At 32.0% G+C, this 26,092-nt stretch overlaps 5 protein-coding genes across 10 annotated transcripts; 1 reads left to right on the top strand and 4 right to left on the bottom strand.

The window, feature by feature from the left end:
* Positions 1–122: 122 nt before the first annotated feature.
* Moody (G-protein coupled receptor moody) lies at positions 123–8,494 on the top strand. Of its 4 annotated transcripts, none has more exons than XM_083040670.1 (10): positions 123–537; positions 788–1,010; positions 4,602–4,741; positions 5,578–5,718; positions 5,979–6,149; positions 6,329–6,456; positions 6,588–6,741; positions 6,845–7,053; positions 7,196–7,456; positions 8,057–8,494. In XM_083040670.1, exons 3-9 carry the CDS (start codon positions 4,626–4,628, stop codon positions 7,435–7,437), a joined length of 1,161 nt encoding a protein of 386 aa, XP_082896796.1. In that variant the 5' UTR covers positions 123–537; positions 788–1,010; positions 4,602–4,625; the 3' UTR covers positions 7,438–7,456; positions 8,057–8,494. The 4 variants fall into 4 exon arrangements, with proteins under 4 accessions (XP_082896796.1, XP_082896792.1, XP_082896794.1 ...); XM_083040666.1 differs by having other exon boundaries at positions 7,196–7,393; XM_083040668.1 differs by having other exon boundaries at positions 812–1,010; positions 7,196–7,393.
* Positions 8,495–8,576: 82 nt separating this feature from the next.
* On the bottom strand, positions 8,577–12,699 carry LOC145937558 (phosphotriesterase-related protein-like). Of its 2 annotated transcripts, none has more exons than XM_083040675.1 (7): positions 12,011–12,699; positions 11,569–11,725; positions 10,816–11,003; positions 10,072–10,224; positions 9,627–9,794; positions 9,311–9,531; positions 8,577–9,073 (listed from the first exon to the last, which is right to left on the bottom strand). In XM_083040675.1, the coding sequence occupies exons 1-7, from the start codon at positions 12,093–12,095 to the stop codon at positions 8,915–8,917; spliced, it is 1,131 nt and encodes a 376-aa protein (XP_082896801.1). In that variant the 5' UTR covers positions 12,096–12,699; the 3' UTR covers positions 8,577–8,914. The 2 variants fall into 2 exon arrangements, with proteins under 2 accessions (XP_082896801.1, XP_082896800.1); XM_083040674.1 differs by lacking the exon at positions 12,011–12,699 and having other exon boundaries at positions 8,578–8,919; positions 9,009–9,073; positions 11,569–11,998.
* Positions 12,700–12,853: 154 nt separating this feature from the next.
* On the bottom strand, positions 12,854–15,890 carry LOC145937556 (phosphotriesterase-related protein-like). Its single transcript, XM_083040672.1, has 7 exons — positions 15,619–15,890; positions 15,052–15,214; positions 14,387–14,571; positions 14,133–14,300; positions 13,697–13,861; positions 13,368–13,588; positions 12,854–13,165 (listed from the first exon to the last, which is right to left on the bottom strand). Exons 1-7 carry the CDS (start codon positions 15,650–15,652, stop codon positions 13,028–13,030), a joined length of 1,074 nt encoding a protein of 357 aa, XP_082896798.1. The 5' UTR covers positions 15,653–15,890; the 3' UTR covers positions 12,854–13,027.
* A 387-nt stretch (positions 15,891–16,277) lies between these two features.
* On the bottom strand, positions 16,278–18,859 carry LOC145937564 (ras-related protein Rab-32-like). Its single transcript, XM_083040684.1, has 6 exons — positions 18,441–18,859; positions 18,045–18,077; positions 17,615–17,711; positions 17,410–17,466; positions 16,920–17,161; positions 16,278–16,590 (listed from the first exon to the last, which is right to left on the bottom strand). The coding sequence occupies exons 1-6, from the start codon at positions 18,661–18,663 to the stop codon at positions 16,466–16,468; spliced, it is 777 nt and encodes a 258-aa protein (XP_082896810.1). The 5' UTR covers positions 18,664–18,859; the 3' UTR covers positions 16,278–16,465.
* Positions 18,860–19,006: 147 nt separating this feature from the next.
* Positions 19,007–25,815, bottom strand: Cdc27 (cell division cycle protein 27). 2 transcript variants are annotated; one of them, XM_083040631.1, is made up of 13 exons: positions 25,594–25,815; positions 24,514–24,589; positions 24,252–24,399; positions 23,783–24,166; positions 23,405–23,714; positions 23,071–23,259; positions 22,752–22,995; positions 22,480–22,660; positions 22,076–22,301; positions 21,840–21,967; positions 21,427–21,748; positions 21,210–21,357; positions 19,007–21,011 (listed from the first exon to the last, which is right to left on the bottom strand). In XM_083040631.1, the coding sequence occupies exons 1-13, from the start codon at positions 25,615–25,617 to the stop codon at positions 20,884–20,886; spliced, it is 2,508 nt and encodes an 835-aa protein (XP_082896757.1). In that variant the 5' UTR covers positions 25,618–25,815; the 3' UTR covers positions 19,007–20,883. The 2 variants fall into 2 exon arrangements, with proteins under 2 accessions (XP_082896757.1, XP_082896756.1); XM_083040630.1 differs by having other exon boundaries at positions 19,007–21,041.
* Between the last annotated feature and the right edge of the window lie 277 nt (positions 25,816–26,092).

Consider the following 26,092-nt stretch of genomic DNA (forward strand, 5'->3'; position numbering starts at 1 on the left):
TGTCGCACATCGTCATCGAGCCGCTCTCCCCCGCATTCACGCTCTTTCTTCGTCATCTCCTTCTCCCGGACGCCTACCCACGGGGCCCGTATCTAGCGTGTGTACAATCTGACGGAATGCTGGCTAAGCAGTCTATCCACGGTGACGCTGACGCATACGCGGTATTCGCGTCAGTGGTCCCCGAGTTGTGACTCTGGTCCCCGGGAGAGTCGATCGCGCGCAGTCGAAATTCGTGAGTCGCCACGTGCGATAAGTGTCATTTCGTAAAATAACAAAAATTAAAAAAAAAATACAATAAGACTCCCGGAGAGACGGTATGGTTCGTGAAGAATTAAACAGTTGAAAGTTACATCGCGAATAGTTACAAGGAAATCGTAATTGTCTGACAGATATCGTGCAATTTAGAATAAAGATGAAAAGACTTTAAATAAAAAATTCTTAAAATAATATATAATTAAAATAAGTGAATTTTTGTGAATAATAACAAATTTGAACAAATCATTTCGTGAGCAGCAAAATTCGACGACTTGTTCAAAGGTATCAAGAGTTATCTTTTTATAAGAGGAAGATATCAGACAGAATTCTATAAAGTTCAGTCAATTTTGGCGAAGTTAAATTATTATAATAAAATTGGAAAAAGAGACACAATAAAAAGTAGAAAAAAAGAAAATTATTTAATTATTTTTTAATGACAGATCAAAGAGATATTAAATCAATTTTCTAGTCGATTAGAATATCAACTATAATTAGACGAGCGATAAAAATTATCGAATTTTTTTTTCCAAAGAAACAACGCTTAAATAAGTCTCAGTCTGGTACTTTGTAAAGTGATTTCAATCGTGTCTGATGAGGAGGACATACGCAAGGACGCGCATTGAAACGGAAGGACATTGAATATTCTCACATTCCTCGATCATATTCTTCTGTCAACAAAGGTCTTTCCGCCTCTCCATTATCTATCTCATTGACGGACTTATGACTGGTTTAAAGTAACAAGATTCGAACGAGTGGTAAGTGATACAATTATCACTCTTTTATTCTCTTCCTCTTAGATATTCTTCTTCTTCAGATAGATCTTAATACATGAATTTAACTTCACGAAACAAGAGCGATTTCTATAGAATTTAATTGGCCAGTTTTTTTTTCTTTGAAAGAAGAAATAGAAAAAGCATGTGAGAAATAATTATTCAAATATTTGAAGAATTGATTCTTCAAAAAATCGTAATTTATATTTTTCATTTGTGTGAATTCTGTCGATGTCAAGTTGGTCTGCCGGATTCTGAGGGACCAACACTGAGAAAGGGCAAAAAATAGCGAGGTCCCGAGGCAATTTAGAAACGTGACATGGAGATAATTATGACGGGTGGAGTATTTAATTAGTCGGGCTATACCAAGAATTAATGTAAAAGTAGATCTTCAAATACATATTTCCCACACTTGGAAGCAAGCTTAAATTTTATATACATATATAGCTTATAATATATTATATATACAAGATATCAAATAGAGAAACAATTATTTGAATATTTCAAAGTTAACTAATTATTTCAAGTAGAAAAATATACATTTTTTAAAATTCTAAAACTTTTATTAAATTACTGTTAATTTTTAATTCATGATATTTCTTTTAAGAAAATTTTTAATAAGTTACAAGTTTCTGTAAATTTTGTCACATAAAAATTCATGAGAAAGATCTGTCAAAAGAATCGATGAAGCGCACGTTTAATATCGACATACATACTAGCGTATTTAGAGCTAAATGCACAATATAAATAGCACAACACATGTTTTGTGCCGTAAGTGCAGACGTTTGACATTCACACCACGTGGTGCTCTCGTGGGCGGGATACGAGAGTAGTAGTCGCGTCTCGATCGACTTTCAACAATCTGCACTCGAACCATGTGTTTGTACTATCTTTTCGCATTAGCTACTTATATATGTTGGTCATTTACACCATAAAAAAATATGAAAAATTTGCAAGAAAACGCATAACAAATTTAAATTACAGAAATTCATATTATTGTTCACATATTTATGTGTATTTTATTTTATTATATTAATATAAAAAATGCGTTTCGTATATATTATATTTAATTTTAATGCCGGCGATTCATTTAATTAAATATTTATTCAGTCTCTTTTAATGGGAAGAAAGATACAAAGCTGGGTAAACATTACGATATATGGTATCGTTAACGTTATCAATACTATCGATTTATATCAGAGATGACTGTACGAAACCTCGCTCGACCAGACTCTGATAAATGTAAATTCATTTAAACAAAGAATTAAAGAGCGTTAATCGGAAAAGTACTTGATCGTACAACAAAACACCAGTCGGCGACGCATCGACTCCGATCTAGGTACTTTCACCGTGACTCAACTTGACTCATTCATTGCCGTTCGCCGCGTGATTAACACGGAAATCATTCGATGACGTCAGTTCATCACCGAGGACTTCCACGGAATAAAAAATAATGTTCGCGGTTTCGCATCTTCTTCCGTTGACGTGCGACCGATTAACTTTGCTTATCGAGGCTGATATAAAAGTCAAATACACGCCCTTCTTGAATCAGCTAAACATGTCATTTGTCAGATTCGAATTAATCGATTACGCTCGATTACTCTCGCTGAATCAACTTGTTGTGTTGTAATAATAATAATAATAATAAATAATTCAAAATGTTAATAATTAAAAAAAAAGAAGATAGAAAAACACTTAAACCAACATATAAATCTTTTGCTACATATTATTTTAATAACAATATGATGGTGTTAAGAATGTAATATTTCTTAAATATATAATTTGAAGTATATATTTCAAAAATATAAATTAGAAAATATCAATTATTTATACGCGATAATATTAAACTATTTGATAACAAGATATGTAAAACGAAACAACGACACAACCGACATGACGCGTTTGTGCGTTCCCATGTCTTCCGTGGCTTTCATCGCTTTTTTTGTCCCGAGGGGACGTCTAGTACCGGGTGTCCGTTAATTTCCCCTAATTAAACTCAATCGGGGTTAATGCACTGCAGTTTGACCTCAGTTTACCAAATCGAACGTAACTTTTTGTAACATGCGTTTACATATAAATTATAATCGCTGATCAATAAATCGATTTGCATAATTCTGAATTTGTAAGTTTTTTTTTATAAAATTACGCAGGAAAATATAATATAAAATTTATATATAAATTTAGGTTTTATATACACACATTCATATATATAATTAAATAAAATTAATTTAGATAGAGAATTTGTAATAATATAGGAATTATAATCACATTACAGGAAATTGATACTTATTTCTTTTGAGTTTGTAATATTGTGTGTTATGCATATGTTTCGATAACTTAAGTGACTCATGTACCAGTGATTTATAGTCATATGTAGTTTAATAGTCGCAGCTATTTAGTGTCGCGTGGCTACGATTGGAGAACGAGATAGAGAGAGAGAGAGAGAGAGCAAAAAATAACACCAAGTATTATGAATTATAAATTCCTAAATGTCGATATTCGAATATCTGAAAGATAGTGAATCATAATATTCTTCAATTTCGAAATCAGTCAGTTTCAAAGTAAACAATTTTCCAAACAAACATAATGTATTTAAATATAATCGAGCACGTTGAAGGATGTCGAAAATCAGAGAGAGATATCGCGTTCACCAAGAGCGTTTAAAGTCTAGAGTCTAGAGTATTATCTTCTATAAATCCTCCAGACGATCTGTTTCCGTCGGTGGCGCCCATAAATAATAATGAATTCTTACAGTCTCCTTAACGTAACGTTTGTTCTCCAGTCATTGTCCACCTCGGGGAATTATCTTAATGCGTCTTGCGCGCACGCGTTATTTGCATAACGCAAATGTCAAACGTCCCACGCGACATCAGACAATCGCTATTGCGAGTTCTAAAGTTCTTCAAAGTCTTCAGCAACTTCAGGCACATATTAATGAGATGCACAAATATATATTATAATATAATCAAATATAATTCTTATAAAATTTTTCTACTTATTTAAACATTTTTTAATAATTTAGAAATTATATTTATTATTATATTTTTTCTATTATTGAAACTTTCTATGAAAATGTCAATAGATGAATTATAATATAACGAACGGTATATTAATTCCCTCCAACGCATGTTTCTCTGTCGCAATTCAGGAAATGATTGTAAAACAAGTAGCATCCGTTTTACATCAGATCGGCTTTACCTTGAGTGCTGTAATTTTAGTGGAAATTCCACATCTGTCTATTTTTATCTTGCGATAATGATTAATTCAGAACACGTCTACTAATAATAAAATACTATTATTATGAAAAAAAACGCGAGATATACTTGTGTCAATTTCGTTCTCTCTGAACGATGTTTTTCTGATTTCCAAGTCAAATCGCTTGAGCGATAGATAGCGATAGATCATATATTAATTTAAGAAACCCTTGTCTCGGTTCTTTTTGCGTCCATCAAAAATATTTGTTCTCCGAAAACTATGCTACGCGTGACTTGTTAGTCATCTGCTTTAGTCATCATCCGAACAGGTGGAACACAAATCGAATAATTAATTCCTATCTTTTACTCGTGAATGTCGCAGGCCTTCAAGGTCGGTCGAGGCCAAATGGAATCGTTGAATCAGAATCTCGATACCTTCGGTATGGCTGGTACGGATACGTGGTTGCCCCATATCATGGACAACGCCACGCAAAACGCCATGGTTGATGCGGAATTTTCAAGGTATGTTATTAATCTTTTTGAAGTATACTTTCGAAACGTCCCAATCACACTGTCAATAAAATTGTCAAAGTTCAATGCCTCTCTTAGGCTTCTTCCTCCTTTCAGATTATCAGTACAAATTAAAATTAAAAATAAATTCATGGATTACAACATTCGAAAATATAATTAGATTCGCCGATTGTTTATGCAACAGATTTTGATTGACTAAACTCGTGTTATAAACAATAGCACATTATACATTTAAAAAACATGAGTGCTACCTAAAGTAAATTAATTCATTATCGTCGCAAAAAATATGATAACGCGATATAGAATAAACTCACAGAATGTGCTGTTTCTAAATTAATTATTAATTAAAGGATTGTGTGACATATCAGGCATTGACAATTAATTTATTATAATACGACGTCCCAAAATATTTGAAACATTTTATAAATATTTTCTGTATTTTCTTATATTTTAAATTAATTTTGATGGTTGGGCCAACATCACATATAAAGTCTAACATTCATTTAAAAATATAACATATCTTAATTTGATCAAGAAACTAATTATGTGAATTAATTCACACAATTAGTTTCTTGATCAAATTCATTTTACGCCAAATTTTTATGTTTCGAGGAAACATTTTTTTTTAATTTGGAAATTTTTAATTATTTATATTTTTAATATATGACGTATAGAAATAAATGGCGAGTATATAATGCACGCTTTGTAATAGTCTAGTAAATTAAAAAAATATATAATGTTTATATCTAAAATTATTTAATTTCTAAATAAAAAGAATTACAACAAACAAAGTAGAATTCTTTTTATCATTAATTTATCTGTTGCAGATTCCCGAAACCTTTGAGAACTTTTGCAGCAGTAGTGGCGATCATCATCATGCTTATTGGTTTAGCTGGTAATCTACTAACGATCGTTGCTTTATGTAAATATCCCAAAGTTCGCAACGTTGCAGCGGCTTTTATTATAAGGTATACAATAATTTATATTTAAGTTTATTTTATTAATTTCATTGATAAAGATTTCTTTAAATAGCTGATTTGCATAGCTGATTTAAAGAGCTAATACAACAGTATGAGTCATTCTCGCGTGTTAGTGATTACCTCATACAAGCATATCGTGTCATTCATAAAAAAAACTAGTTTCTGACTACGTTAAGATTATTTAATGCGATTTTTTTCATTAATGTTTATGTCAATTAAAAATGACTCACCTTATGTCAATGGAATAGTTTGTGCATCGCGGACTTTGTGTTCTGTCTGCTGGTGTTGCCGTTCGATTCCATCAGATTCATCAACGCCAGCTGGACGGACATCCGATTCTTCTGCGTCTTCGTGCCTTTCTTCAGGTACGGAAACGTCGGTGTGAGTCTTCTGTCTGTAGCAGCTATCACTATCAACAGGTACGTGTCTCTATATTCTATTCGACTTCTCAAGCTTAAATATTTAATCTACTTGATAATATTTATTTTGATTCACTTTTAAATTTGCTCTGGCCTTTAAGAGACTAAATGGCCTCCTTTTCTTCACAAATTAATGGGCAATAAAATGTAAAATTAAAAAAATTCTCAATTTTGTGTAGATACATTATGATAGCACATCACGCCATATATAGCAGAGTTTATAAGAAATATTGGATCGCCGCGATGATAATTTTTTGCTGGCTGTTCTCTTACGGGATGCAAATACCTACGTTGTTAGGAGTGTGGGGTGAGTCGTAATTTTTATTATTATAATTTATAATCAATCAAAATCTTATATTATTTAGTTATTTGCAAGATAAACATTGTTATTTTTATCGCGTATTATTTATCGTTTGTTGGCTTAATTCTTTTTATCAGGTAAATTCGATTATGATAACAATCTCGAAACTTGCTCCATCGTCAAGGATCGTAATGGTCACACCCCGAAGACATTTCTCTTCGTCATGGGATTCCTAATACCTTGTGTGGTGATTGTCGGCTGTTACGCCAAGATATTCTGGGTGGTGCACAAGTAATTGACATTTCCGAGACTTTTTGCATATATCTTTTTTTGATTTTTATTTTTTTACCATCATCTTTGCATGACAGTAACTGATTGGAATATGCAATTGCAGATCAGAATCGCGAATGCGAAAGCACACCACACCAAATAGTAAACCGATAAAATCGCCTCATACACCTGGAAGGGACATCAGGGAGCTCAAGCAGAAGCGCAGCGAGTGGAGAATCACGAAGATGGTTCTGGTGATCTTCCTCAGCTTCCTCGCGTGCTACCTGCCCATCACCATCGTCAAGGTGGCCGATGCGGAGGTCAGATGTCCCGGTACGAATATATTTATCTGTACATTGATGATGAATCGATAATCTGCGTATACTGATCTTCAATTCTCTTCTCAATGTTTTTTTAACGATATATTTTCTGTAGTTCGCTTCCACCGTTATTGCTGAACACCCAACTGTTTCAGAATGTCACGTTCTGGGATACCTGCTGCTGTACTTCGCGTCATGCGTGAATCCGATCATCTACGTGATCATGAACAAGCAGTATAGACAGGCGTATGCTGGTGCGATCGGTTGCTCGTGGATAAGGGCGAGTTTGACGCCATATGGCAGCAGCGCACCGGGTGGTGGTCTTCAGGCTCATCATCAGGACTACGTCCAAGGTAACTTCGAGCAACGTCACGCGGTAACACTCACCAAGCTCTGACCGAGCGCGCGACCACTTCGTAAGTCAAGGGCACCACAAGTTTGCTTCTTACTTTGTTCGATTGCCGTTTTGGTATCGCTATCTATGGCCAGAGTATGTGTGTGTGCGCGCGCTAATCAATTCCCTAATCGCATCCCTTATTCATTGATCTCGTCTTATGCCTAGTAGCTTCTTAAAACTCCTCTTTGGAGCTTAGCGACGAGCGAACGACGTCGAATAGTTTTGTATTCTCTTTAATTAACAAAATTGTGAATTAACATACATTAATAAAATTGTTTTCGCTGTAGATCGCTGAAATTATTGTTGATTTAATTTGCTTAAATATTATTTTTCATTGCTTGTTTTTAATTAACTCATTCAATTAATTTAATTGGCTGACATAATAAAAAATTTTTGATTTATTTTTACGTTTGAGTTATTTTTTTTCAATTTTCATAAATTACGAATACGCTACAATATTATACATTAATATATATATATATATACAATATATATAGTTTCTTTTTTAATTATTTCATAATACTACTTTTCTATATAACTTTTATACGTATTTTTTTTTGTATAATATTACATGCGAGTTCTATCAAAAAATGCATTCGCATTTTGTTTTCAACTGCAGATTATTCGAAGGACTTCAGTAAAACGATGGTATCAACGGTCTCTATCGCTATGAATCCTGTGAGAAATTCGCAATTCCAGGAGGAGCTGTAATGAATTGAGACGGAAAGTATAAAAAGGAACGAGAAGATATCAAAAGAAGATAGAAGAAAAAAAGGAGAGAAAGCAGAAACCGAGCTTTGTGACTGTGTGTTATCGAACCAATTCGCATAATTTTCATATCACGTTCACAGCATGATGGAATAATACGTTCTATAAATTATTCTTTCGCGAAAGAGCGAAATAATACAATAAATATCAAATAAATGTTGCGCATGCATATTTATTTTCCGTGGCATTTGTGAAATAGCCACATATAGTTATAGCCCTTAGCTGGGTATTGATTTGTACCAAAGGTTGCCATATACTGTTGTATTTTGTAAATAAAATATAAATTTTATATTGTTTCATATATATATATTTAAAATACACTTGCAATATGCTTATTATAAAGCAAAAGTAAGAAAAACATTATTGCAAATAAGAGTTATTTAATAAAAGAAATACACACTGAAAAAAATTATTGAATTTAAATAAATATCTCAATAGTCCTTTACATTTAATTACTTGAAACAAATAAATATTTACATTTGATTATTTGAAACAAATAAATATTTATCTGTTTTGAAAAAGATTTTCTTATCATCAAATAAATATTTTTTCACATCAAATAAATATTATTTGTTTTAAATAAATGATTTATATAGAAGTATTGAAATAAATATTTATTTGAATTCAATAAATTTTTTTTCAATGCATTTCAGAAATTCCGTCATTTTATTATTTGTATGAAAAAACGTATAATATATCCTGATATAATTTATCCTGAAAATGGATTATAGATTTTAACCTGGGTAAGCCACCTGCAAGGATTTAAAACTCTTATCTTATGAATGTCTTCTGCATCGAAATACCTTTTTAACATTATTGGCACAAGATTTTTCGTAATATGAACATATCCAAGCCCGCCAAAAGCTGTCTGAAAAATCAATATAGAACAATTCCAAGCGTTTATCGCTTATAATCGATTTTGCTTAAATATCAGGTTAATTTCAATTTTAATTTAAATAATTTATTATTTGATCGTGGAAAAAATGGAATGACAAGAAGTATATTAAATAAGATTATAAAATTAAAGATAAGATGAAAGCAAAATTGCATGAGTGTTTAAATTCATTATGTAAAATTGAATGTGTAAATGTTGCAAAATACGTACCAGTCTATGTTTGGTGTGAATATCATGACTCATGAGAACTCGATGCAGTTGTTGCTCTTCCTTCATTAGTGCGATAAATTTGATACTTTGTGCATCTGACAGTATCTCTGTATACGGATTTAACTGATAGAAAGAACACTCGACACCAAACTGATCAAATTGGACGTAACAATTGGTCTCGTCGACGAATTGGTGAAGATCCTCCCTGGTGGTCAATGTACCTATTAAATTTATATTTAATTAATATATCAGTGATATTTTCCATATAGGCGAGCTACTTGAAAATTAATTAATAAAAAAATTCTATGGATCTTACGATCGATGTGGGACATAACAAATTTTGTGGCGTGTCCACCTGCCTCTTGATAAATCCGCATTATTTCGAGAAGTGGGACGTTTGAGTCCTTTCCGGGATGAAAACTTACGGGATAACTATATTGTTCTTGAAACTCACCAATCGTACGAAGAGCACGTATTTCGAAATCTAAATTATACATACAACAAAACGATAATAAACATAATATATAGTTAATATGGCTCACGAATCTCATATTTGAACGCAATCTTATATTCTATTTGTAAATGAATCACCGTTCGAACATATTTTTGTAAGTCACTGTATATAATAAAAATATAAGAAAAATTGTTAAAAATATATATAATTTTAATTAGATTTATTAATAATTATATATATCTTATTAATGAGAGAGACTGAGATATTTCGCAACACAATTACTTTAAAATAAATTATAACTATGTACCTAGAAGCATATTGCCGCCATCTGCGATAAATCCTGCCTTTACATCGTTACGGTTCTTGCATCCTAATTCCAATTCATTATACATATGATTGTACATTTCCTCTCTAGTCGTAGTGCAAGTCAATAAATTTCTCGTGTCAGTAATATAATATCCTATCAAGTTGCGAAAATAATTAATGATGTAATACATAAAATCGCAGTTAGTCATACATTTATATGTAAAGTATGAAAATATCCTTTTTTAGCTAATGTAAGATAATTATCAATTTATGAATAAGAATTTGATTCTAAAAATATGAGATCAATTATTATGCAGAGTGTTATATATATATATATATATATATATATATATATATATATATATATTATATATAATTATCATATATATTTTATTTTAATAACACATTCTGAAGATTAATAAGTTTTGAATAATTTTAATGTATTTCAAAATTATAATTTTCAAATTACAAACCATTGATAAATAATGCGTAGAAGTTACGCATGCAATTACTATTTATTATTAGCGAAAATATCAGGGAAAAAATGATTTATCATATTTTCAATTTTCAATTTTTAATGTTTCTATATAATCACGCATTGAGTTAAAGTTTATTTTAAAAATTAGCTAAAGAATTATATAGTTATTTATTTATATTTTTTAACACACAAATAGCCATTTATTTTTAATTATTAAACAAAAAACATTGATTCAATATTTTCATATTTTTTCATTTTTAATCATACCTGTTCCAATGATTATATTAACGTTGGTAGCCTCACTAAGTGCTTTCAAGTAATCAATATGACGATTTAAAGTGCTGCTCTTCTCCACAATAGTATTACCATTATATTGTTTAAATAATGTTACTTCATCAAGGAGAGCATTTAATCCGTCTTCGTCATTAAGCCGCAGATTATACAAATTGCTATATCTAATTTGTAATGTTTTTCATTAGATATACATATTTATTCTTTTTAACAATATTTATTTAATAGTTTATTTATTAATGCACATGTAATTATTAGAAAAATTATTATAAAATTATTTTATTATTATATTATCAGATAAATAAAGATTATGAAGTTGTTTTATATGACGGAATGGATGAATGTTTCGCGAATCATGTGTTATATAAGATCTATATATATATATCATTTGATATATTATAAATAAAAATTTTATTTAAATTTTAATGAAAATAATTTATATTATATGAACATTACAAAAACATTTGTAAAACATTTATTTAATTGCAAAGTTACATTTAAAATTACTTTTATATTGAAGAACTTACTTTACTTTTATATTGAAGAATACGTTATTAACAAAAAATTATTGATCTGTTATGATTATTTTTTTTATCATTTACATTTATATCATTTTAGTATACACACAAACCTTTATTGTTGAAACGTATATTACAAATTTGAAGTTTAGAGCGTGCACATTTAACGCGAAACATATATATTTGCAAGAGATATTCTGATTTCACTTACGGATACTGCTTAACATATCCAAAATTTCGTAACGAAGAAGAAGAACTAAATTCATATTCTAATGTCGGAGTTGCAGTGTAGTACTTGGTATAGTTACTTAATAGATGCTCGTGTGTTAACGTTGTGCCGAGTTGGTAATCTCTTATGGGTCCTTGTACTATACACATGTAATAAGATGCAAATAATAAATATTTATAAGATAGATACACACATTAATGATTCCAAGATTGCAATAAGCAACATTATTATGCGAAAAATGAAAAATAATATTTTTGAATTATAAAGATGTGATATTCAACGGATTTACAGAAGTATAAGATTTATACCATTCTTGAAAAATTTGTTACATGAAAAATACATTAAAATTCGAAAATTTGTAAAAATAATTTATTACATTATATATTATTTAACTATTTTAGAATTTTTCTTTACACTTTCTTACCACTTTCTACAAAATTACCAACTGTTATATTACTAGATTTCATCTTTTTTGTTATATTTTCTATATCTTTTACAGTTTTCTCCATTAGTTAAAAAACAAAGAGTTTACACAGTAATTTAATTGTATATTATATTTATACTCGACGCTTAATGGTAAATAACAATGTTATCATTTAAATACACTTTTTAAAATTTTATTTGAAATATACTTTTTAAAATTATTTAAGCTTAATGTTAAGTTTGTCTTGTAAATAACGCGCCGATACAACTGTAATATCTAACATTTAGGGCGACCGTAACTATTGTGACATCGCGTATTCAATCCAAATATTTGTTATAGTTTTAACGATACTTCTCGTTAAGCTTGTTATGTATATACAATTGACATTGGTCACTAAAATATTTATTTTGATGACAATTATAAACTAAGTACAAAAGGTACAAATTCAAATAAATCTTTTAATCTATTCCTAAAATATGCGATTGTTGATCTATGATTTTGATATAATGTATATTTTTAATGTCGAATAAGTGCGAATTATTAATTTAAATTTTTAATAAATATATATCATTTGTTATAGTACCTGAAATTAATGCCTTTGATGTAATTTCAGAATACAGTAATTGTTTTATCTAGTTTCTCAATCGAGACGTAGTCTATCACGTCTTATTGTTAGGAATGATTTTTGCAGCAGATTATTGAATAATCTTCTTATCCTTCTTTTTTGTTAGCATGATGAAATAGCAAATCTTACATTATAAATTATTTGTTGACATATAAACGATGAGAAACGTTTCGAAGATTAAATATGTACACGTTTGTGATTTTAAAAGACTGAAAAAATGTGGAAAATTACCTTTTATTTAATAGATATATCAATTTTTATATGTTATAAATATAATGCAATTCATATAACAATAATAAAAATAAATTGTCGTAGTAATCTACAAATAATAATCGTGAAAATACAGTGTTATAAAGTTATAAAGAAAAATGAATTTTTGTTCCGCAGGTAAATTATTGCCGAGTAAACCATCTCTTCGGATTTTCAACTGTTATTAGTTCAATGTCTTCCGTAGTAAAACCTTTATTATTTATCATGTTTGGCAGAATATTATTCGCGATATGAGAATATCCATGACCACCGAAATGTATCTTAAAAAATCAAATAATTTCAAGTGTTTAATCTTCAATTTAACTCTAATTTTAATTTAAATAACTTATTATTTAATTCTATAAAATAAAATTAATAAAATATTACGAGAAATGTGTTTAATAAAATTAAAATTAATTAGCAAAATTATAAATAATTAAATTTATTATGTAAAATTAAATAAAGATATTAACAAATACTTACTAATCTATGCTTCGTATGAATGTCGTGACTCATCAGAACACGATGCAGTTTTCCTTCCTTTTTCAGACGTGCAATACGTTTGATACGCTGTGCATCCGATGGCATATCAACCGATGGATTCAGTTGATAGAAAGAACATTCGGTACCAAATAGATCAAACTGGATATAACACTTGTTATCGTCGGCGAATTCCAGGAGACGCTCCTTGTTGATTAACGTACCTATTAAATTTTTTAAATTAATGCAAAATCATTTGCAAAGAAATATTTTTGATATATTGTGATCTAACTAAAAAAAAATAATGAGAGACGTTCTCTCATAAATCTTACGATCAATGTGAGACATGATGGCTCTGGTAGGATCTCCACCAGCCTCTTGATAGATTCGCATGATCTCTGCAGGTGCAGACGCATCCCTTCCGGGATGAAAGCTCACAGAACAACGTAATTGAGCTTGAAGTTCGCCAGTCGCACGAATGGCACGTTTTTCAAAGTCTAATTATAGATACAGAAATATTTTAAGATATAATCTTATTTTCAGATTTATTATTAATTAATCAACCATACTTATTTTATTAATAAACGAGATTTCCTTTTTACAACGCAAAAATATCGTAGTCTAAATTATATATACATATAAAATCTGCTCGTTTTAATTGCATTTTCCGCGCTTTGTTTTCTCAACATATCTGGATATATACATATATATTTTACTCTAATAAATAAAAATAATAAACGAAAAAATATTTAGCAAGCTAATGCGTACCTTCGATCGGCCAAGTACTGCCGACTTCTCCGATAAATCCAGCCTTTACCTGCAGTTCCTTGGGACAATCCACGCAACTTTCTTCCAATTCTTTATACATGAGATTGTACATGTTTTCCTTCGTCGTGTTGAGGGTTGAGTCAGTTTGCGAACTGGCGACATAATATCCTGTCAAAGTGCGAAAATATTATGTATATAACATTTAGAAATAATAATAATAATAATATGCAAGTTATAATAATAATAATACATACCAGTTCCAGCGATTACATTAACTTCCATCGACTTACTAATATTTCTCATTAAAGGAATGTCGCGTTTCAAACCATGGTTGCTGTTCTCCACGATGGTTCCACCACCAGCTTCTTTGAATAATTTTACATCTGTACTGACAGCTTGCTCCACGTCATAAAACTTCAAATTATTCAAGCTGCTATATCTGAATCAATATATTTAGTGTATTAATCATTTATCATGTATTAACAACATTTATTCAAGTAGTTTGATCACTGATATAATTATAAAAGTCTATAGAAATTATGAAGATTATCATCTCTTGCGTCAAACTTTGTTGTATATCGTAAATTTATAGACAGAGAAATGTTATCTTTGCTAAGTTTAAAGTGAAAACGTTTTAAATTAAGAAAATGCATATCCAACAAGATATTAGTATATTTCAAAATTTTTTTCAGAATAAACAAAAACAAATTACATAATACATATGCATTTTATTATCTCGTTAAAGAATGCTATTAATATAATAATATAATTCTTTTTATAATATATCGATCGATATTAACATTTAAAATTTAAAGCCTTTCATCATCATGTGTACCAATGAATACTTTTTATTTAAGATTAGTCGTAATATTATGATTTCGATATCTATTGCAAAAAGTTATATTTTGATTCAACTTACGGATATTGTCTGATATATCCGATATCAGCGAGATGCAGACTATTTTTGGAGAAATGTTTATCAATATGCTTCGGTGGTGATACGTAAAAATTACGAAAATCGACTGCCAGATGTTCGTGCGTTAACGTTTTACCGAGTTTGGACAATGATATACTTCCTAGCACTGCATCATAAGATGTAATATAATAAATGTTTAAACAAAAAAATAACTTTCAATATTGTAAGACTTCTGTCTTTGCATTAAAAAAAATTATTAAGATTGAAACATTTAATGGGAATTTATTATCATTTAAATAATATCATACTTTATGTATATATATGAAGATTTTTTAGTAGTCTTATATTTTTTATATCGCGGAATTTAAAAAATTCTATACTGTTACGTATTAAAATATATGCATTTATAATTTAGGATTTGGGATTCTTTTCTTCTTGATATCATTTGTGATTTTTTTTTGATCCGTAAAATATAATACACGAATTAATACACATTTCATATATGAATTTATAAATACAACTTAACTGTATTTTATTAATAATGTATTTTTAACTTTCCTTCATACTCACCAGTTTCTACGACGTTATAATTAGTACATGCCATGTTCACTCTATTTGCTTTTAAATACAAAGATTTTTCGAACAATTTAATTTGTATCTTGAACTTCACGCCAAATTATAATGATGTATATCGAATACACGTTTAAAAATGGCAATTATATATATATATATATATATTATTTGTATCGCGAGCAGCACAGAAATGTAAACAACATTCTACGAGCTATTGCTCGTTACTGCAATGACGTGACACACTTTATTCTCTGTCAACCTAACTCTACCTCAGACACTCGTTTCATTATCACTTGCCTCGACTGGCACTTAAATACCGACTTAAATTCCTGATAATATATTATCTGTTATATATAATAGATAAAAAAACTTGTTAATATATACGTAACTGACGTTGATAACAAAGATATTTACGAGACGTTACAAATACACGAAGTATTTCAGAAAATTCAGAAAATTATCTTTACTAGAAGTTGTGTCACTCTTCAGATACGATTAATTTAATTAGTAATTACTAATAATATATATTATTATGGCTATTTTTCATATATGATTATCATCATCAGGAGATGTGTAAATTTAAGGAAAAGGACATTAATGCAGTCAATAGTAAAATGTATAATAAAACGGCAAAGATTAATGTATAAAACAATAAATGTTGTATATAAATCTTTAATATATAAATATTTCAATAAAATAATTACAGTTCCACTTTTCCATATGAAATCTTTCGCATGATTATGTTCGAAGATTTTTCGATTATTTGTTTCATCGTTCATTGTGCTTTGTTTATGCGCATCTTTGAATGATCTTAAAGTCTTAAAATATCTATCCATTTTGTGCTCTATTTGCAGCAACCAATTTTTTCATGTTTCAACAAACTCTCACGTTGTAATCGAATCGAATCGCGTACACCATTGTCGATTTTCGCGGATAATACTTTCTCCACCAAATAACGCATCGCTATATCTGAAAATTTTATATAATAGTGCAATTAGTTCTCGACTTACTTATTTCGACTAATTAATCATAGATTTCATTTTTAATTATGCAGAGTTTTCGAATGAAACATTTTACACCGCAATTAAATGTATATATCCTTTTCCCAGATTAAATCCATCTCTTTTCCTTCTAATAGAAATATATATAATATAAAAATATTGAAATAATTATTATATTAAAAAATATATTAAAAAATAATTATTATATTGAAAAACATTTTTTAAGAATATATAAAAATTGAAAGAAGAGATGATTTACGGGTACAAGTTTCCAATAGATCGGAATTCTATACCCACCGACATTGGTATTATTTTTCGCGGAAGTCGCGTACCAGGCGTTTATCTTGTTCTCCTTGCAAAACTTGGAGATCTGCTCGTTGGTCACGGCGACCGAAATGTCGCACTTGTTCGCCAAAAGAACGACCGGTATATCCGAGCCATCCGGCAGCGTGATCTTTTCCCTGAGATCGCACAGCCACTTCTTCATCGATTGAAAGGTCGCCGCGCGCGAAATGTCAAATACGAGAGCCGCGGCCACCCTGCGTGTTTGACGCAAGTTAAATCAATGAACAAAGAAGTCGGTCATTGATTTGAAATTTTCAATCGATCGTTCAAGGGATATAGTCGTACTAGTTTTACTGTCTCGACAAAGCGTACCATTATAGAGATCAAAGTGCATATAAATTATTTATTTTATAATAAATATATTTTTAATATAGAGATTATATACGCACAAAAACGCCGACTAAATCCGATGTGATAAGAGCCGTAATAAAGTCATATTTACGCGTATTTATAATAGACCCTCGTCATATATCCAAATCTCTCGTGACCGGCGATGTCCCTGAAATATTCGAAATAAAATTTTCTTCCTTGTTTTTTTTTGTTTGTAAGATATGAAAAATTTCAAAGAGACTTCGCAAGTATAGATACCAAAAACAAGGCAATAAAATAATAAAATAGATAAATTATATGTCGAGAGATAGCCATACCATAGCTGCAAGTTTATTTTAGTGTTCGGATCCCAATCGAGCGTTTTTATTGCAAAATCAGCGCCTATGGTAATCTTGTAATTCGAGGAAAACTTCCCTGGAAATGACAGTTTCGATAGTGTGCAATGACATCGATGATGTACGTAGATTTTATGTTAGTGACGCAGATGTAGTATCGTGGTCGCAGCTGCAAGTTGACAGTTTGACAGCACGTGTTTTTAGAGCGGATAAGCCGGCTTGCGCGCATATTTCTCATTTCTATCTCTCTTTTTAAACGCATGTTTTTATAATATCCTCTCTCCCGATCCTCTTATTTGCAATCGCGATCTACATTCTACGTCTACTTTTTAATAATGAGATATTTTTGCACGAAAACAAGTCTGATCGACAAGAAATCGGCAGAAAATAAGAAATTGCAAATAATTTTTACCTTCCGTATATCTTCTGACCAGCGCAGTTTTCCCTGAAATAAAGAAAAAAGCCTGTGAAAATTTAAATAAAATTATAAATTTTGCGAGTCCGCATAATTATGTGTATAAAAGCGATTTTACAAAATATTTCTAAAATATTGTATTTATAACATACGATAAAAAAAATTCCAGATTGCATAAAGAAATTCCTTAAAGTTTGCAATTAGATAAATGTGTTTACAAAATTAACTATCGAATAATCGATAAAATCAGAATGGATAATGGAAAGATTATCGGATATTTTCTTGTGATGTTTTTCTTTCTCTTATCACTTGGAAAAAAAATTATATTTCTCAAGTATCAACAATATTATACGTATAAATTGCGGATTCTTTTTATCGATTGTGATAACTCACCGACACCGTAATCACCTATGACGAGGAACTTGAAGAGATGTTCCTTGAGATGACCGAAATGCGACAGTACGAGGTCTGAATCTCTCCTGGATCTTCGCAGGGTCATGCTTACTGTTCGATCCATTCGCCGCATCATGTACGAACGAACAGCTTGACTTGTCAGCTCAACAATAAGAAATAACAAACTGAAGACGAAACGGTCGACCCCGTGGGTCGCCATCATCTTCGCTCCCCTCTTGGCGTCTCGATTTTCATATCAGTGATTATTTTCCAATGTTATCTCGCGTCGTTGTAAACACATTATCATTTCTTATGAAGAATCGATATTATGTTTTTAATAATATAAATTCTTATGGTTTAAGTTTCATATTTTACAAATCGTTTCGTTGCGAAAAAATAATTGGCTGATCGAAAATTTTCGTTACAAAGCTGCTGCGATGACTCATCGTTAAGTTAATAAATAAATTGGGAAACAAAGAGAAGTCTGTTGAATAAATTTCTTTCGACATGTATATTATTATTGTCGACGTAGGACACAGGTGTGTTCGCCAAAACAGCAAATAGAGTTTCATAAAAAGTGCAGGCCTTTATTTCGCGCATACACCTCTTTTTTTTTGTAATCGAATAACGCGGCAGCGGTTGTTGAATTTTCGATTGAACCATCGCGGAAGCTGGATAAAGACGAGCAGACATCGCATACACATGCGTAGTTGTTTTTCTTAAATCCCTTTGGAAGATAGATCTGACTTAATTTTCCATTCGGTAAGAAAAATAAACGCATATGAGAATAAAATAATAAATAATACGATTTGTCGTCGCTTTGCTATATATGCAAAAAATGCAAAAGGGACTTCACTTTCACATTCTCTCCCAGAGATACGAGATGAATACAGAAGAACGCGCGAGAAGAAAAGATCATACGAAGAAGTAAATAAATTAATTAAAAAAAAGAGACAAAAGAAGGAGAACGGGAGAGATATAAGAAGAAGATACGCGCGTCTCTTGTATATCACACAAACGTATTTCTCAGTCAGTATAATTCGCTTTTCTTTTTTTTCTCCTTTTTTTTGTGACGTGTTTTTCGTTTAATTACGTGTACAATATAAAACGTTACAGTCACGCGCGATAGACGCACGTTACGATCGTAACTCAATCCGCTCAAAATTAGATACAAACGTATATACTTATATACGCTGTGCTCTTCCAGGAATAACACATAATGATCTTTATTCCGGGAAATTCGGAATTGAGACACAGTTTGCATTGTACACCTAATATTAGTAACGAAGAACGACGCCGTAAATGTCATCAATTCTGTCCAGCACTATTAAGAATATAATCCGACGAGCGTTTTTTTTCTCTATATATATATAGACATTTGCGCGGGTTATACTAATTTCGGATATCGAAATCGAAGCCGAATATATAATCGCGCGATCACTGAATTTGCAGTCGCAAATTTCTATGTTCGATCGATCGAGGGATCTTACTTCACGATGAGAATTGCACGATCGTCCAATGACCGCTCCGACGCCAAGCGGTCGACGATATCTCCACAACACTATATAAATCAACAATGATAATCATACGAATAATAATAATAGTAATAATAGCACTAATTGTATAGTAGTAATAATAGCGGTAAATACACAGTAATAATTTACATTTACACAAGACTCTCTTTCCTCTCTTACTCGAGAACGATTAATTACATTACCTAACTACGTACAAGACATGCTTACGGTTACATTCGTTCATTTCTTTTCACGACGCGACAGTCTCTACTCAACCGTGTGAATCTCAAGATACCTCGTCTCCGCGAGTCAGAATAGAAAAAAAAGCTCGCAATATTATGTAATATGTATATTCATTTTTTTATTCAATCCAAATCTTGCTCGAATCGACAAATGTTTCACAAACTTTCGTCTCACCTGAGTTTAATGAATTTTATGCGCAACGAAACGAGGCACAAGAGAGAACGACGATCGAAGAAGAAATACGAAGAAATACAAAAGGCGATCGAGCAACCGTAAAAAAATATACAGAGATAAACGCGTAATGTACAAGTTGATGAAGGATACGACACGCAAGTTTTCTATTGTCGCAAGAACACTGCATCCATATACATATATATATATACATATGTATATGTATGTGTATATATATATATAAGAACTTGTATGATTTTCGTGCAAGGTAAAAAAAAAATTGATGACGCGAGGAGATAAATATAATGATTTCTTTTAACTTAATCACGTCGCACAGACGGGGCAGTTTGCGAGAAGAATGTCGACAACTGTTCGATTTAAATCAATGATAGCGTACCAATAATTTTATCCATTCTGCAAGCGAAGCCAGGCCGGCGAATAAATAATTCGAATGATCCATGACAAGGATAATAATATTTCGTTCTTTTCACGGAAGTCTCGTTTTCATATCGTTTTCATAAACTGTCGTCGCTGTCATCGGCATGAGGCTCACCGGACACATTTCCGGCAAGAGGCGCGGCGCTTCCTTCTCTATTCGTCTCGATGTCCTGTTCCATTGAATTATTTTGTGCTTGCTGCTCATCTGATATAATAACTTTGGATAAGTATCTATCTAAATTTTGGTTATGTGAATCATTTATAATTCGTACTTGTAACAAAGATACAATTATAAATTGTCATATATCAGTCATATAAATTTAAAACATTTGACATTTTTTATATGACTTATCTCAAAGTTTTGAAGTTCCCATTTATGTAGCATTATATAAACTGATAATACCTGATTGCGTTGGTGGAGAATCGTCGTCTCCCTGACCGGGACTCAATATAGCTTCCTTAATTTGACTATTAACACCCTTTGGATCTAGATCCGTCGCCCAACTAAAGTACATTAACGCGAGATGGGTATTGCCTAATTTTTTATGCACCTGTTAAAAAAGAAAAAAATTAAAAACCATGAAAATTTCGTTAGAAATTATCGTTTGAGAATCTCTTACCTTTCCTATCGAATAATAGACTAGAGATTCTTTGGGTATAATATTCTTTAGCTCCTCGAATTCTCTGAGAGCTTCCATGTGTCGACCGATAGAGAAGTTGATGCTCGCGCGATGGAACTTGCATAAAGTATTATCCGGATCATTAACTAGCGCGGTATTCAGAGTTTTTAATGCCTGATCGGTTTTCTTCAGAGCGTGTTGCACGACACCTATGTGGCACATTAGCGCAGAATTCTGTGGATTTATTTGTAAGGCCCGTTTAAAGTGTAATTCTGCCAAACTATACTGTTCCTGTTTCGAGAATATCGTTCCCAGTCCGAACCTTCAATATACAGAGATGTAGTTTAAACTCAGAGAATAATTAAAAAGTAGACATTGAATAAAAATGTAACATCTCTTTAACAGAAACTTACCATGCATTGTAATGCCTGGGATCAAGTCTGATAGCATTACGGAAAGCAGTAATTGCCTTATCTAACTCCTCCGTCAAGACATACTCATGTCCTAGCAACGTATAGGCATATGGAAAATTAGGATCCACCTAAAAAAGTGTCGAAGAATCGCATATTTTTATCTGAATATTATATTTTTATCCGAATACAAGATAACAATCGTACATGTATGTTGCAATTAATAAGCTTATAAATACCTGAATAGCTCTTTGGAAAAATTTGATCGCCGTCTCGTGTTCCGTTTGCGCCGAGAAAAGGTTACCCGTGGCGCACCATGCTGCCGCTGAATTACGATCCTGTGAAACCAGATCTTGAGCAAGTGTAGACAACTGCACCTCTGCGTGCAGATGCCAAAGAACAGTACTATAAATCTCCATCAGTTCTGTCCTCTGTGGCTCTAACTGTCGCACTTCTGCAAAATAACTGCAAAAAAAAAAAAATTAAATGAATAAAAATTATAAAGAAATCTAAATGTATCGGTATTTCTTATCTTTTTCTAATTTCAAAGCCTAAATATACACTATTTTATTATAAATATAAAAAAATGTTAAAACAGATCTAATGTTTCACAAATCTCTAATAATTATTAATAAATTATTACCTAGCAGCCTTTTTATAGTCCATCATTTCAAAATGTGCACGAGCCAACATAGAAAGTACCCAACCAGTATTATAGTGCTGTCTCGGCAGTATACTTAGAATCTCAACAGCCTGCGTACATTTAAACTGACTCAAATGCTGATACGCTGTCCCTAATTCTCGCAACAGAGACATCAATCCCTCTGAAAAGTTACAGATATAAAACTATCTCAAATTATTCTAATAAAAAAAAAACCACATTAAAGAAATTAAAATGTTAATTCGATAACATACCCGCCGATTGCTTTTGCAACGTTATTCCGGAATGAATATTATTATTTTGGGCGTTAAGCGCGTTCGCATTAGCTACAGCTTTTTCTGACGTGATCGTTTCGCTCTTTTCTTTCTCATTTCTATTTCTTTCGTTTAATTCGTTAAAATTGGTTTTATTCAAATTTGTTTTAGCGAGTCTTGCTTTCGTCTTTCGAGATGGAGACTTGGGAGTTGCAAATTTCCTATTAGGTGACTTATTGTTCTCCTGAAATATATGCAAGTTAAATCAAGATTACAAGCGAATAAACATAATTAAAAGAATTAAAATAAAAACTCATACTTTTACTGAATTATGACTAAAGAGTCGCGACGAGCGTCTAACATTGGTACTCTGAAATGTCGGTGACGGAGGTGAAGTCGGATTAGCGGCTGTCACTGTCACGATATTGGCAGTATTGCTTGCATTACCCGATTGGGAAAATACCGACTTGCCTTGCTGCAATGGTGTCTCTTTCCTCGACATTAATTGCTGCAAAAAAATTAAAATAAAAAAATATGAACGCAAAAATATATTAAGTTGCCATGTGTGTGCAACTCACAATCAGATGTATTATAAAAATAAAAGTTATTGTAAACTCAGACAATGTATTATAAAGCTGAAAAACTATACTCACTCCTACATGAGCTCTCAGACTACTGACGCGTTTTGCCAAGCTCTTCTGATCATTGGCCTCCATGAGAGTCGTGTGTGAGGGTGGAGTCGGCTCGGGTGTATTATTTTCCAGCGGCAAAATACCAAAGCTAGGCGTGAGCGGACTCATGGAATTACTAAACATACTTCGATAACGTGAAAATTTGACCCTCGGTGATATCGAGGTGCAATTGTAATGCATTTGCACCGGTGCATTTTGTGGAGTATCCTCTATGGAGGAACATAAGCGTACCTGGCCGCCATTTATCAGCGTTGGTGGCATCATTGGAGTTCTGCAATGCGCGAATAAAATATTAATAGAGTTATTTTATGATATATTTTAGACATAATATATACATACAAGTTAGTGCCATTTGATATAGGTGTACTGTTGGCATTATTTCCAGGTACAATAAGATCCGGTTCAGTGACATAACTGAGCGTAGACGCAGCACCGTGGCACATAGCAAAGGAATCTAGTTTGTCTACTTGAAAAATCTTGGCTGGATCCACTTTTTCGCCGACATTACAGAGTTCCTCGAACGAATGCCAGAGAAAGGGATTCACCTTTAAAGCTAACTTATGCGCCTCGTTGCCTCTCGCAGTACGCATCATCTTGTAATAAATCTTTGCTATTATCTGCAGAGAAAAGCATGCCTGTTCCCCGAATTGACTTATTATCTCTTCCAAACTCTTTAACTGCTTGTAATATCCGCCAATTATCGCAGCTTCTGCTTCCGCATATCTAGAAATTTTTAATAAAAGGTAAATTCAGACATATATATGCATATTACATATAGAGCAATGCGCAAGTTGACCGCGTTACTTACTTTTCCAGATCGTAACAACATTTTGCTAGTAAAAACCTACACTGTGCCGAACTAGGTGCTTTCTGGGATAATAAGGCATAAGCTTGCCTAATCCGGCCAGAACGATAGTAACATGTTGCCAAAAGAAATAAACTTTCTTCTGTGTCCACTACGTAACAATATAATATGTATTAATATATAGGTATACAATTGTAAATCTCGTTTTATTTTAATAAATAAAAAATATAGAGTACTATAAATTAAACAAAGTAAAAAATCCTACCTTCTGCACACAATCTTTCTGCCAGGAATATAGCATCTGGATAGGCATAATGATTCAAACAATGCCATATGGCCGCCTAAAATTGAAAAATTTATTTGCTAGATAATTAATTATTCAATGCAACATGCGAGTCATTAAGTTAATAAGGAAAAGAGTAACATAAAAATTTGAATGAAGAAAAATATCTATTGTCAGCAATACAAAATATTCATTAATATAAGTAATACTATTTATATTCTTAGATTTTAGTGCGATATTTGAGAGAGAAATATAGATATTAATTATATGTTATTACATATTATACAAATGATGCATTTTAGTAAATTAGTATTGTTTATTAGTCTTTCTTAAAATGTATGCTTGAAAAAAAGTATCCTTCAAATTCCAATGTATCAGTGCTATAAAAAAACGCTATAAATTTGATATAATTTATATTGCTTTTGCTTTTTTGCAGTTGATAAGATAGAATATAATCAATACACACGCATTTTATTACAGTTAAAAATAATGATCCAACTGTCTCATTACTCAACTTACACACGCATAACATTCGCGTTTACTAACGATAATAATATGTACGTAATACGTGTTAATTTTTAATTATTTGGCAGATGGATACAAAAGGCAACATCTCTGTGAAAACATCTCTCTCCTCTATGCATCTACACGCATACATCTTAATTGACTATAAAAAAATCGACCATTGTTCAAGTGAAAATCCGTAAATACGGTAAAGTTTCGCGCTTATATAGACAGAATCCTTATTACGCTCTGCTCTTTCCTTCGCGGCGAAGCGAGCAATCCCGAATATTCGCGCACTCTCGGACGAAAACAAGAGGGGAAAATATCGAATCGTCGTTCCAAGAAATGATTTCCAAGGGACGATCCCCGAAGAACGATCGTCGAAATCGTCGTACGACGTAATTGGAGTCGAGATGCGTGCGCGCGTGTCCTCGTGTATCGGCGGGACGTCAATAGTGGCGAAGCCCCGATATACAAATTCGCACGACGTTGCAGAGGCAACGTGATATAAAGAGGGTCCGGAGATCGGGCCAGATTTTTTTTTTTTTTTTTTTTTACCTGCACTGGTTCCTGCACGATCATCGTTCACACCGCGAGCGTGATCATAAAAGAACGTCGGCCCTTCGGGCGTCCACCGGCTAGGGATTCAACGACCGAGCACAACCGAGTTATTCCAAAGTCGTACGAGACTGCTGTGTATAAAAATTTCTCAGGAGTCCATCTTTCCTTCGATTCTTTTGAAGCGAGCGACTGCTTTCAGGCCGCAGTTCCGCCAACGTCTCGGCGCGAATCGCGAATGTCAGGGCTGCGCGAGTCTCCTGTCACTAGATCTCTCACGGCGCATGCGCACAGAAAACGGCGCGGCGGCCAATCATCTGCCGCGTTTAATTTCGGAGAAGCCGAAGAGAAGATCGATCGGCCTGCTCTCCAACTTTGAATTTTCAGTCTTATCGTAAAAACTAATAATTAAATTTGATTATTATTTCTATTGAGTCTCTATTGATTCGATGAAATTTTAAATTTAATTATTTTATTTTTATTCTTTTTTTTTAAGAGA

The sequence above is a fragment of the Prenolepis imparis genome, unplaced genomic scaffold (genome assembly GCF_030444845.1).
Source record: "Prenolepis imparis isolate NDT839.2.m4 unplaced genomic scaffold, iyPreImpa1.0 SCAF_6, whole genome shotgun sequence".
Taxonomy (NCBI): domain Eukaryota; kingdom Metazoa; phylum Arthropoda; class Insecta; order Hymenoptera; family Formicidae; genus Prenolepis; species Prenolepis imparis.